The sequence below is a fragment of the Thunnus maccoyii genome, chromosome 13 (genome assembly GCF_910596095.1).
Source record: "Thunnus maccoyii chromosome 13, fThuMac1.1, whole genome shotgun sequence".
Taxonomy (NCBI): Eukaryota; Metazoa; Chordata; class Actinopteri; order Scombriformes; family Scombridae; genus Thunnus; species Thunnus maccoyii.
In genome coordinates this window covers 26,645,164-26,658,834 of record NC_056545.1, presented here as the reverse complement: position 1 = coordinate 26,658,834, position 13,671 = coordinate 26,645,164, and the positions used below count along the sequence as shown (strand labels likewise).

The 13,671-nt window shown below is 42.7% G+C and overlaps 1 protein-coding gene across 1 annotated transcript in view; it reads right to left on the bottom strand.

Annotated features, from left to right (window-relative positions):
* Positions 1–13,671, bottom strand: part of med13a (mediator complex subunit 13a) — a 78,494-nt gene that overhangs the window by 44,790 nt on the left and 20,033 nt on the right. The window contains exon 3 of the mRNA XM_042431098.1: positions 11,874–12,042. Within this exon, the coding sequence (XP_042287032.1) occupies positions 11,874–12,042 (169 nt within the window). The remainder of the gene's footprint in view (positions 1–11,873; positions 12,043–13,671) is intronic.

Sequence of the window (13,671 nt, the reverse complement as noted above, 5' to 3'; positions counted from 1 at the left end):
CGATCTGTATTCTCTAGAGGAAATAAATGTTTTTTTTTATGAAACTTTGGGAAAGTCAGTGAAAGTAAAAGATTATTTTAGTAATACAAAGAAGTTCATCAGGTCTGTCAGTTTTTTTGCAGAAGCTGGTGGGCTTCGAGCTGCTTGATGAGAAAAACATTTTCGCCTTAAGAACCACATTACAACCTTGAGAAAGGCAGCAAAAGGGAAAAATGTTAGAGGGACAAAGCTTGTGACATAAACTATGATCATGCATCACAGGGTGCTTTCTTCTCATTGCTGTTCCATGCTGGTTTGTTTATGTTTCTGTTTTTTCCTCGCGTTTCACTTCTTACGCCGGGGCCCACGGTTGGATCTCTTGACATAAATGGTGGGAGGGACAGATGTAAGAGGGCTTTAGTGGCTGAGGTTGTGAAGCAGAAAAAGATAGATGTGGTTTTCCTGCAGGAAACTCATAGCAATCAAACCAATGCGATAGATTGGGGGCTGTGGTGGGAGGGGTTGTATACAGTCAGCCATGGCACCAACCTCGGTGGGGGGGTAGCAGTGCTGCTAACTAAAATAATAAATCCAAGGATTTTATCAACTGCGGAGTTAGGTAAGGGGAGTTGTCTGATTGTAAGGGTAGAAACTAAAAGGTGCTGTTTGGTCAGTGTCTATGCCCCAAATCAGGGAGCTGACAGATTAGCATTTCTCAGTGTTTTAAGAGATGAGCTGCAGAGGTATGGTCAGGAGCATCTGATCATTGGTGGGGATTGGAACTGCACCATTGATTTCACCATGGACAGGACAAGTGAGGAACCACACTTTCAGTCATCTGGTAGCTTAGACAGAATAGTCACTCAGATAGACCAACTAGATGCTTGGAGGTTGAAACAGCCCACTACTAGACAGTACACATGGGTCAGGTGAGCAATACCAGGGTGAGTGCAACTAGGTTAGACATTTGTCTAGTAAGTAGTTCCATCACATCAGTTGGCTTCACTGATCACTATCTCATCAGTGTAGATTTCATCATTTCTCCTAGACAGAAAGTCAGGTCATATTGGTACTTAAACAACAGGTTGCTACAGGATAGCGTTTTCTGTCAGTTTTGAACAGTTCTGGATCTGCTAGCAAAGCAAAAAAGGCCAATTTTGATTCGCTGCGGCAGTGGTGGGAGGTGGGCAAGGCACAGATTTGCATCTTCTGTCAGCAGTACACATCACACTCCACTGCTTGGACTTAAGCAGCAGTCCAGAAGTTAGAGATCTGTATAAAGAACACTGAATGTGCCATGAACAGTAATCCAGACTTCACTGCTGACAGCCTGCTGCAAGAGAAAGGACTGGAGCCCAGGACTTTCATGCAGGAGAGAGTGAAAGGAGCCCTCGTTAGGTCTCCTTTCCTCAACATCAAAGACATGGATGCTCCGAGCTCTTTCTTCTTCAGTTTGGAGAAGACTGTTGCAAGGAGCAAGCTGATGACGTCTTTAAAGCTCCCCAGAGGCAGGGTGATGACAGATCCGAAGGAAATGAAGAGTCATGCTGTGTCTTTTTAATCCTCTCTCTTTGGAGCAGAGGAATGTGATCCGGACAGTGCTGCAAAGTTGCTGGAGAGGCTTCCTTAGCTCAATCCTGAGGAAAAGGCAGACCTGGACAGAGAACTCAGCTTGGAGGTGCTGACTGCAGCTGTTGGTCAGATGGCTTCAGGACAGGCTCCAGGAATAGATGGGCTCACCACTGACTTTTATAAGCATTTTTCATGTTCTGTTGGACCTGACCTGCATGAGGTACTCTTGGAGTGCTTTCATGCAGGGACAATGTCTGTCTCCTGTAGGAGGGCAGTTCTCTCCCTGCTACCTAAAAAAGTAGATTTGCTGAAAAACTGTAAGCCAATGTCCCTTTTATGCACAGACTGTAAAGTGCTTTCCAGAGCACTGTCGAATATACTGAGGAACTATCTGGATATACTTGTTCATATGGACCAAACATACTGTATACAGGGCAGAACAATAACGGACAACCTCTTTCATTTTCAAGACATGTTTGACCTGTGTAAACTTGACATTGGTATTCTCTCTTTAGATCAAGAGAAAGCATTTAACAGGGTGGACCATGGCTATCTATTTTTGGTACTTAAGGCTTTTGGTTTTGGTGACCATTTTTTGTCATGGGTGGGGTTATTGTACAGTGGTGCTGACTGTTTGGTGAAGGTTGGGGGAAGGTTGAGCCGGGCAATCCCTGTGCAGAGGGAGATAAGGCAGCGTTGTCCCATTTCAGGGCAGCTGTACAGCCGGCTTTTGAATCTCTGCTGTACAGGCTGAGAAGCCTGCTCAGTGGGTTTTCCTTGACAGGGACACAACAAAATTTACCTTTGATAGTTTCCGCTTATGCAGATGATTTAAATGTGTTTGTAAGGGATCAGGGGGATGTAGAGGGTCTACAGGACAGTCTGGGGTTGTATCTGAAGGCCTCATCAGCAAAGGTAAACTGGGCAAAAAGTGAGGCCTTACAGGTGGGACAGTGGAGAGAGAAAGAGCAGTCTGCCTGCAGGTCTGCAGTGGGAGAGAAGAGGGACGAAGGTGTTGGGGGTGTTTTTGGGCAGAGAGGATTATCAGAGGCAGAATTGGGAGGGTGTGATGAAGAAAGTGTGTGCCAAATTGTCTAAATGGAAATGGTTGCTATCCCAGGTGTTGTATAGAGGTCCGTTTTGGTTGCCACTGACTTGGTTGCCTGGGCACTGTGGCACAAACTGATTGCCCTAACTCAACCAAAAGGCCTGATTGAAGGTTTTATTGTTGGTACTGGAGGTGGAACAGGATTTTTTGTTATTATATTATGTGTTATAAATATTATGTGTTTGAAGCATATAAACAAATTATTTTCGTTTCTATGACTTCACATTCATTCTTAAGGCATTATTATTATAATATTGCTGCTCTTTCCAACCACGCCTGCTTGTTAATTGATCGAATTAATTGATAGTGCATCAGGCTGCTACCGGTGTTTGTGTTCTCTGTCTGTTTGGTTTGACCACATTTTGGATCAGGTCTGTTATGTTCAGGTCTATTCGGGTCGGGTCTGGCTGTGCTCTGGTCTCCCCTTGGGTCGATATCTCTTTTTTGAAAATTCCTTTATGCACGTCAGGTTTGGGTAAGTTTTCTACTAGTCCATTTCAGGTCGGGTCCAACATTTTGGACCCATGAGACCTCTAGCTCTCAGGTGATGGCCTTTAGGCTGGAGACCGCACAGAGGCTGCTGTGCCACTGTGGTGTACGGTGGCTATACACAACCAAGCTCATCCGGCAGACAGCTGGTCATCTGGGTTACGGTATGCAACTGTTTCTGCTGAGGCTGGAGGAGGCAGATCTGACGGGCCTGCCGCCTTTCTACGCCTCTGTCCTGGATGCATGGAAGATCCTGAAGGCCACCAGGGACCCAGCTGCTACGGCTGGCCTTTGACTCAGACCCAGACCCTGTCCTCAGCCAGCATAAGATCTTGATGAAGATAAGAGCTCGCAGTTCCTGTACAAGCTACTGGTTGAAGAGTGGTCAGCTGACCTCCAGTGGACGATTGTGCATGGGGCAATAGCCACGAACAGACACAGAGCGCACCTGGATCCTGATCACAGGGCTCAGCTCAGGGTGGAGCATGCCTACTACAAATGGTGGAAAAATCTGGAGGCTTTCAGCCTTGAATGCGCAGTAGGGTGTAGGGCGAATATTGTGCTCAGTGGGGGATGATGAAGACCTGGTCTTTTTCTAATTGGTGTAACAAGTCAAGTCTAGCAAGTATTGTTGGTTTATTGGTCTTGTTATTTGCTTTTTTTTTTACACTTGCAAGTGAGGCACTTATGTAGCTGAGAACCTTTGCATACCTTTTGTAGTGCTTAATAAAAGAGCTTTGTAAAATCAAATCTGTCTCTCCCTCCCTCTGTCACTGACACACACACACACACACACTACAGTAGCCTGCTGTCTCTCTTTTCCTTCTCACTTTCTTACCTGCGACTTCTCCACATCTCTTTATTTTCTGTGTAGTTTTGGTCATGGTTCCTCTCCCCTTTCCCCCACAGTTTCAAGTCGTCTCTTACCTCCTCCTACCATTACTTGATTTGGACATTCAGATTCATGTTTGAAATTATATTTGCGTGGTTCTCTGCTATAAGTTTTCTTTTCTTTTGTTGTCAGCTGTCAGTGGTGATGGGGACATAAATAAAGCTAGCTCCAAGCTCTTAAGCTAAGACTCAAGGTCTCTGTCCTTGCCTACAGTTTAATACTGGCGCATTAATTTGAACTGCAAACAAACACCTATAGGTTATAGGTGTCTGGTTATACTGTCCGGTTACTATAATTTAATCCACACCTTCCAGCCAATCAGAATCTACAGGTTTCAGTGGCCATCATAGACTAAAACTGACTTAAGCCATGCTCACACTGAGCCATTAGGTTATCATGCCATTAGTAATATGAGTTGTGCAGTTATAATAATAAAGGTTCATTACCCAGAGCCATGGCAAATTAGTCGGCCTCATCCTGGATTAAAGCTGGGCCTCACAGTTAACACACAAAGGCAAGGCCTGCTTTTGCCCTTTTTCTTTCAAATGAGCTGAACTGCTTTTTGAAAATCATGTTAGAATTACTGTGGTTTAAAATTTAAACTACCAGCCGTGACACACAGAAAATGTAACTACATGCCATGGCCAAATTTCTATCCTAGAGTAGTGAGGAAAGGTTAACAGGAGAATATAATCCTTTAGTTTTACTGAACAAGTTAATTAACTTGCTGAATGTCAAAATGAATACCATAGGCCTAATGTCTCTGTATTGTGAAATTAGAATAAACATTTACATATATTGCCAATTTTGCTTGAGATGAGATGCTTCTGCTGTAAGACTATATAAACTTTTTTCCAAAGGCCCACTTGGCCTTAAAGTGTAACAGAAAAGTAAAACAGATCTATAATCCAGCAGCACATCACAAATACGAGCATATCTCTGCGCAGTACCTAACCACCGCCTGTATTGTCTCATGCTATTCAAGGAAACTGAAAAATGTGTTCACAATGGATTACAGCAGTTTGAAACTACAAAGATGAATTCCTATGCTACATTTTCAACAGGCTAGATGTTGAAATGTATTTGCTTCTCAAGAACTCACTCAAAACTCAATGAGCCTTACCTCCAACACAGTAAATATTTATTACATTTATTACATGTACCATTATCACTAAAGGAGGCAGAAGATTAGCTAAACATATTGAGCAAGAGAGCAGGAGCGCAAGAGGGAGAGAGGGAAGCCATCGCTATCTGCTAAGCTAAAGTAACTAGCAGAACTGAAAAGCGTGTAAATAACTGTGTGACTTGTGAGAAAGTCCCTAAAAGAAGTAGAGATGAGCAGAACTAGTGTACATTTAAATGTACAGTGGGTAATTAGCCACAGTATTGAAGAATAGCAAAATGAACTGGGTTGAGATGAGAAAACGTTACCAATGATACAGACACTATGGCAACCGGAAATGAGGCAATACACTTACAGCAGCACGTCATGTAAATTATGATTGGTTCACGGAATTTAATGCAGACCTTCCATAATAAATGTCAGTATAACCTCACCCAATTCAAATCCAATATAAGTTTACAAAAATTTAAATGACAATATTTTGAATTGAAACTAATTATGTTACATAATTAGAAGGCTATTGTGGATGTGGGTTTCCAGTGGCTTTAAGGATTTCTTAAGTTTCATTATTAGCCTATGTAGTGAACATGAATTGAAGTGTCTAGCACAGCTATGTCTGGATTAACTGAATTTCAGGGTTTCTCTGGAGTTTGCTTTCCCTGTGGTGAGTTTCCAGTAAATCTTTGAACATTTTAGGCTAGTCCAGACTACTGTGTGGCCACCTTGTAGTCTACAGCGATGAGGTGAAAGGCCTGACACCATATAAGGGATTAGCTTTAAATGTGGCCATCTGTCTGAACCTCTGGATTAAAGACAGTACCATAGGAATCACAGTTACTTGGAAAAGAACAGAGAGGAGGGGAGGGGGAGTCAGCGAGGGAGGGAGTGACGCCTGACGGATTAACTATGACGACTTCCTCAGACCTTCGCTTGGCCCCGTACTCTGCCATTGCCTCTGGTCACATGGGAAGATGGGAGGAATGGGAGGAATGCAGGGTACAGAGGCTGAGGAGGCGGGAGGGTAAGAGCAGGAGAACTGAGAGGGAGCAGAGGAAATGTAAGGACACAGGAATCCCTGCATGAATAGTGAAATTTCTCTCCGCTGTTACCCCTGTTTCACTCACAATTCCACTGATGACAACAATATGAGTTTCCTGAGCGCTACAATACAAAATAAGACCAGGGATGACGCCTGTTAACTTCAGTAATGAGAGATGAATTCTTTGTTCTCTAAGGGCCTCTAGCTGGCAATAGAGGAAATGAAGGCATTCAGGAGCAGAAATTGGTGGAATAATCTTACAGTAAGGCGCCAAGTTTTTTGATGGGCTCTTGTTTCTTCACACTACTTGAAACACTCGGAGCCTTTTGTTCACTGTGCACAGTGTCATGACATATGTAAAGTCAGCTTTGCTTCTACAGTTAATGACTCTCTTTAAGTCAGAAATGATACACCTTGTTCACAAATGTTCACCTTGATATAAAAACCATCTATTTATCCATACCAGCTGAGTGATAGCTATTTATTTAGAGAAATGGCTGACTTATTTTCCCAGGCAACACCTTCATGGATAAATATCATATTAACCAATGCAGTCAACATAAATTTAAAAAAAATTGCCTTGAAGGTGACAGTTGTGACAAATGTGGGTATGTATTTAAAAATGCATATATTAGCACATATGTAGCTACAAACTGTAGGGTCTTTGTGAGGTCAGTGATGCAAAGGACTTTGCTATAAATTGTAACACTGAAGTGATGCAATAGGAAATGGACTATTAATAATGTATAATTGTGCAGCAATTAAGGAAATGACCCGTACCAATGAAAAACACTGGTATTTTCCTTTAAGAGCCATATTTATCTTCTGGACAGGATCTCTCCAGCAACATGATATATCCAGAGCGCCGGGTCACATGGTCCCACAGCCCAGGCTCCCTAGAGTTCCTGTTGCTAGAGAGACTGATGAAGTACAGGGAAGACCGGGGGAGTAGGGGGTCGAGTGTTGGGGTGGGGTATTTAAGAAGGTGCTGAGTTGTCCTGCATGTATGCATCAGTGGTACTAGTCTGAATGCACAATTCACATCACTCCTTCATGTGTGCCAACACTGTGACTGCCCTCGGTGTGGACTGGCTTGCATGCCGATTGTTGATGTGCATGTTTGTGTGCCCGTCTCCCTGTGTGTTTGTGTTGTGCTGGGAGCAGGGAGGGGATAAATTTAGCACTTTAGCCCCAGACTGGAGGCAGTGGCCCTTTATCCTGCACTGTCCTACTTAACAGAGTGCTGCTCTCTGCTTCCGCCTGCCACAGCGCACCAGGACTCACACGTTCACCTCCCGACATCGGGCCAAAACAATAGAGGAAGAATGTGCTCCGACACATAACACACAGTCAAGCAGAAAAGTGCAGACACGCTTGCTGCATGCGTTAATGCAGGCATATTTGTTATTGTATAACTATGTTTTGAATTCATTGTAACATGAGCTGCTGCATGCTGGCCTCATTTCATAACGGCTTGATTTGTTAATGATGCTTTCAGTCAGACAGCGACAACAAAATGCACAACAGACTACACGTATTAAAATACAGTGGAGCAGTAATCGAACACTCTTCTGATTGCAGTGCAGTTGGAGTACATTGTAGATCTTGTAAATGCTGCTTTAAAATACAGAGTGCAAACTAAGCAGGTAAAAAGAAATGATATCCCTTTTGTCCTCATCAAATTGAAACATCAAAGCAGACTTGATTTAATGTGGCTCTGAATTTCGGTAAGGCAGCCAATTAGGAGCAAGTCAACGAGTTAGTCTGCCTCAAACTGACCAATAGAACACAAGCATCCCGCTTCACCTTGGAAACACACGATCCCAGGGTGCATTTCCCTGCTGCCATGACAACCAAGAGGAGCTCTCCCTTGCTCGTTTCCCTCCTCACTCACTCACTCGCTCCCTCCCTCCGTCCGTCCATCCCTTGTGTTCTCTCTCTCTCCCGCTCTCTCTGTTTCCTGTAGACAGTCTACCTAGCAGCATAAGGTTCACAGAAACAACCAGGCTGCACAACTTGCAGCCGCCTGTACTCCAGACAAAGAGAATTACTGTCAGCTGTATCGACAAATACTGCTGCATTTGCAGTTGAGGGCTTTGACCAATCAATGTGCATTGATTTATTTAAATGTATATATATTTAAAGATTATATATCAGTTATATAGATATATATATATACATAGTCTGTTCATTTGTTTTCAGTGTTTTATTTTAACACTGATCTCGAAACATTTATTTTTATTGTTGACGCACGCATATGAGAGTCTGACAGAGAAACAAAGGGCTATATCTTCATAATATCTTGATAAGAAAAGAAAACAATAGGAGGCAGTGGAGGCATTGATAGAGGTTATCATTATTAAAGATTATGAAAATTCACTTTGCAGTTTACTGCTTACCACACACACACACTGGACTAAAACAGGAGGAGGGGGAGAGATGATGTAAGCATTTCAACACGGGCTGAGGTCTGTGGTTGAGGTTATGAACAGTGTCAGCTGGCTACAGCCTCCACCAACTGGAGACGTGGATGCTGCACAGGAGTTGTGTGATGATCAGAGGGTTATCCAGTGTTTCACATAAGCAGGTTTGGTTTGAGTAGCCCAAAAGATTATTATTTTTTTATTTTTTTATTTCTTGCTTTCAAAAATCTTTATGAAAATACATATGAAAGTTCAAATTGGTGAGACATCTTCCGATATTGGTGTGTTTGTGGGTAACTGCTCAGGAAAAAAAGCCCCCAGTTGGATGTTTGCTTGTGAATGCAATGTTATTTTGCAGCCAACTCTCTGTAGCCAACAACTAACTCAACTAAATTCACAACCTTTGCAAAATGCATTATCTTTGACTATCAGAAACATGATGAAGAATATCACTCATCCTTGTGAAGAAAATAACTTATTCCTTGGTAAACTGTGTGGCATTCCCTAATTCAAATGTTTGGCTACAGATTATGCCCCAAAAGTCAACACAGGAACAGAGATCTGCTTTTAAAGACATGTTTTCTTGTCCTTGCTGCAAATTCTCTTGTGGTTTAGTAGGAGAGGCAACAGTGCATTACCCACATGCCAATAAGAGGTAAACAGGGTGTTTGAAGGAACAAGATGATCAGAGGTGTTGGCAAACACTGCTAACTAATCAGGTTAGTGTGTGTTTCTGTATTTAGAAGGGAAGGAAAAGTATCCTAGAAGGACGGGCGTGAAACAATGTTCAGTTAAGTACAGTTTTCACAGGACAATAGTGGGAATTCCCAGAAACTTTTCAATCCCACTCCCTATGGAATCATCAAGTCACTGAGAATGATGTGAGATGTGAGCACTGACATAAAAACCACCATAATGCCACCCATGACGATGAAGTCTCCCTAGGGGTGAAGACTCAGTTTTCTATGGCAGCACTAGTAGGACAAACTTGAGCATCTCCATGGTGACAAAATGCATAGGGGGTAGAGGATCACATGCAGGCATTTGGAAGTAGCTCTGTGTACTTAGCATTACTTTGTCACACCGAAACCAAAACCAACATTACTTGAGCCATTTAATAATTATAAACAAGACAGCCCTACATCAATAACAGCTGAGGAAATGTTTCACTGTCAGACCGGCAGGTCCAGCTGCAGTAGCGACATAAAAAAAACAACAACAACAACACAAAAGGGGTCTAGTGAATTTCCGTCACAGTTCTGTGGTGCTCTGTTTGTCAAAATCCCAGCGTGGCTGGGGCACAGCAGAACACACCAAAGGGAGAGGAAAAACATCCTTGACGACAACTGAGATTCAGGGTGGTTGCACCACTATTTATAACCTGCCCAGTCTGCTCCGTGACAGCAGAGGGGGATGGAGGGAAGGAGGGAAGGAGAGAGAGAGAGAGAGAGAAAGAGAGAGAGAGAGAGAGAGAGCGAGAGAGAGAGAGAGAGAGAGAGAGAGAGAGAGCCAGACACACAGACACAGGGTGGCCTGTGAATTCCAGAGCAGAGGAAAAGACCATTGTTTTTTTTTTTTTTTCCCTTGACTGGGGCCCTCTGTGATCAGTGTACTGGGTAAAGAGGCAATAGAGCTAAAAACAAGGCATGAATATAAGAGAATTGGCTTCTTTAGTATTGTTTTAACTATTCTTTTGTCAATTATTCTGCCAGTTGAGTGAAAATCTATCACGTTTCCTGAGAGATGAGAGTCATTGTCTACAGAATCAAGGCCCTGAAAGAATCTGCAATAAAGCTGGAAACTCTGATGTCCCCCCCACACACCCCGACAGCGTGGCGATGATAAAGACAAGCTGACAGCAGAGAGCGGAGTTCTGGCCATTTCTATCCTGGACAGAGCAGCCGGACTGCAAACACACACACCCCACACACACACATATACACGTGTCTGTGCACACACAAGATTTTGTTGCTGAATAGCCTCCATAGTCACCTGACCTGGAAATTTGGCAACAACACCAAAACAACTCTAATAACACAGTGACACATGCACATACAAAAAAAACATCCTCTTTGAACTTTTTTCACAATCTAGAGACTGGTTTCTCATCTAACGCTGCAGTTGTTACACATGCGTGCATTCAATCTGTCATACCTCAAATTACAGCTGTAATTTTCAAAACCAAAATTAAAAAGATCTCCGTTTGAGTTCTCAAACAATAGTTAACTGAAAGGTGGAGACGGGGTGAGGTAGGGAGAGTGGTGAGGGTACATGGCAAAAACTGCTATGGTCATTTTCTCCTCACTACCCGCGCCTCCATCTCTTATCAATAAACCCAGACACCGACGGCAAGAAATCCAACTCAGCAGATAGCACAGAGGAGGTGGAGGATGTCTCAGTTGTACACAAACACACTCAGAGCGAGAGGAGAGATAGGAGACAGACAGTGCTGGCACTCTGGCACAACAGCACCTCTTTCAGTCTTTTTAAAACCCTCATATCACAACTGTAATGTAGCGCACAATGCAGGAATGTCCCGAGCTGATCCACAGAATTGGGATTGGGGCCAATCCAGACTTTTTTTTTTTTTTTTTTTTTTTTTTAAAAACATCAAATTTATATAAAGCCTGATCCATTTGCGATCCTTTTCTTTTTTGTTTGCCTTAGGTACAGCAGCTGTCAAAAATGCTTCATTGCACTCCATTAAAAAAAAACTAACTGCAAAGCAACCTGCAAGCGAGGGACCCACAAGTTAAATGTGGGGCACACAAAATAAATAAACAGCAACCAGCAGTTTCAACTGAACTAACATTACAATGTGCCAGGAAGCGGAGCCGCTTTGGGTTTAACAACATGTTCATTTTGCATATATTTAAACAACAATTTGCAGGTGAGCCACACCTCTGATCTGCTGCTGCATTTGAACTTTGAATTTTGTTGATGCTGGAGATAAAGAATTACTGTAAGCTTACTCTAAGCTAAGTGTTCACTCTGCAGCTTAACATTAAAGAACAAATAAACGTGATAAAACTGTTGACTGTGTCTCAGTGCTCAGCCCACTGAGCTGCACCAGGCTACATCACAGCCCAACAACCAGGGATATATCTAAAAGGGCAACAATAAGAAAAGAGAAAAAAAAAAGCCAAGAAAATACCCGTTTCCACAGTGCAGGTACATGAGCAGAGCCCTGCCTAAAAAAGGAGCGACAACACGGACTAGAACTAGACAGAACAAGTGGTGACACAAACCTCTTGTTGATGGGCTTCTCATCCTTCTCGTAGGGTTTGACAAACCACTTGCCGATGCGAACAAAGCTGCGATTCATGAGGCAGCGCTCCAGCAAGTTGTGGATGGCTTTGAACAGCAGCGTGCGACACTCATAGGAAAGGCCGTTCTCCCATAGCCCATCATCCTCAGCTGCAAAAGAAAAACAGGAGAGAGACAGAAAAAGGTGAGAGGAGCAGAAAGCTATGAGAGTTTTTGTGTCGTTTTTACAAACTGGTAAGCCTTGAACCTAAAAACGATTTGATTTTAACACCCAGCTTTATCTTGTTTATGTTAAAAAAAGTGACTCATGCAAACTGTAAAAGTGTTTATTCATTTTTTAAACAGCAAACACCACAGGCTCATCAAGATATATTTGTTTTGAAGAAAGCACTTCAATGAATACAGTAGTTAAAGAAGAAGTGTGAATCTGTATACACTGTGTGGATGTGATGACATCAAGTTTGAGCAAAGTTTCAAAATGTCGATCTGACTGCCTAAAGGAATTCAGTCCTATAGGTGACATTATGAAACACTTTGCAATCCCAGTCTGACAAACTTTCTAATCAACATAAATGTAGCTGTGAGCTACGATATCAACTAATCAAACACACGGGTAACTCAGAAAGGGATCTTGTGCATATACTTGTAAGAATAAGCAGTGAGGGAGTATTGTGACAGGGTTACTCTCTGGCAGTCTGATTAGTGTGACGAGCCACTTTTCAAAAAAGCTGACGGTTAATACTGGACACCTAGATGTAGAAAATGTGCATTTCCTGGAATGCAAAGCAGTAAAGTCATATCTAAAGTGACATCTGAAAATCACAGGCCAACAGGCCATGAAAATGCAAACAGAAGCTCACTGAGACAGAGAGAGGGGTTAAGTAGAAACCTGCTGCTGCCTGCTTTTAGACTGAGTTGGTTTCAGGTGTTTTCTGCTTCTCTACACATTGAGTTTTTTTGTTTTCTGTACAGCGGGGAATACCAAGATTTTATTTTGCTGTCAACATGAAGGCACTCAAACATTTGGAAAAGGTCAGTAATGTGGAATTAAACAAAAAGGCAACAGTGCACATGGAGGAATATTATATTGTGGTTCACACACTTTGAGCATACAATGCATACATTTCCTCTATCGATCTGACTTGTTATGGTAAGATATCTGCTGCGATAAACACTATCCTCAGTCTGTTTCAGCCTCCCTCCACTACTTCATATACTTGGGTGGTGATGTCGCAAATTAAATAACATGTTTGATGTAGTTACTTCCAGAAACTTGATTTTGGTTGACTGATGAAGACTCTTATTAGTCTGTCCAATGTACTCATTGTCCAGTGATGCTATAATTTACGTGGAAACAATGAACAGGAAGTGATCTGGGACAGTGTTCTCCTCTGCCTCCCTTTCTTTGCATTGTTGTACAAGCCCGGTTAACCACATTCATGGTTTAGCAAACAGACAACAACTGACACAATACCAAAACTCTCGGGTAGAATTTGCACTTTTGAGTTTCTGTTCCACACCTGCAAAGAGTTAGACTGTAATTAGACTGTGAGGCTCACAGGACTATACAGCGTACCGAACCGAAACAAGTCACATACCGCACTGAGTGTCCTGTAACAAGCTGTTCAGGATGAATAAATGTATCGTTACACCCGTATAAGAGTTGCTTTCTGAATCACATTCTGCGCTGGCCTGAATGCTGGTCTAATCTCATTAACAGCCACTGCTCACATCTTACAGCACTTAAGCTCCTTTCAGTCAAGTCTCCGGCAAACATCT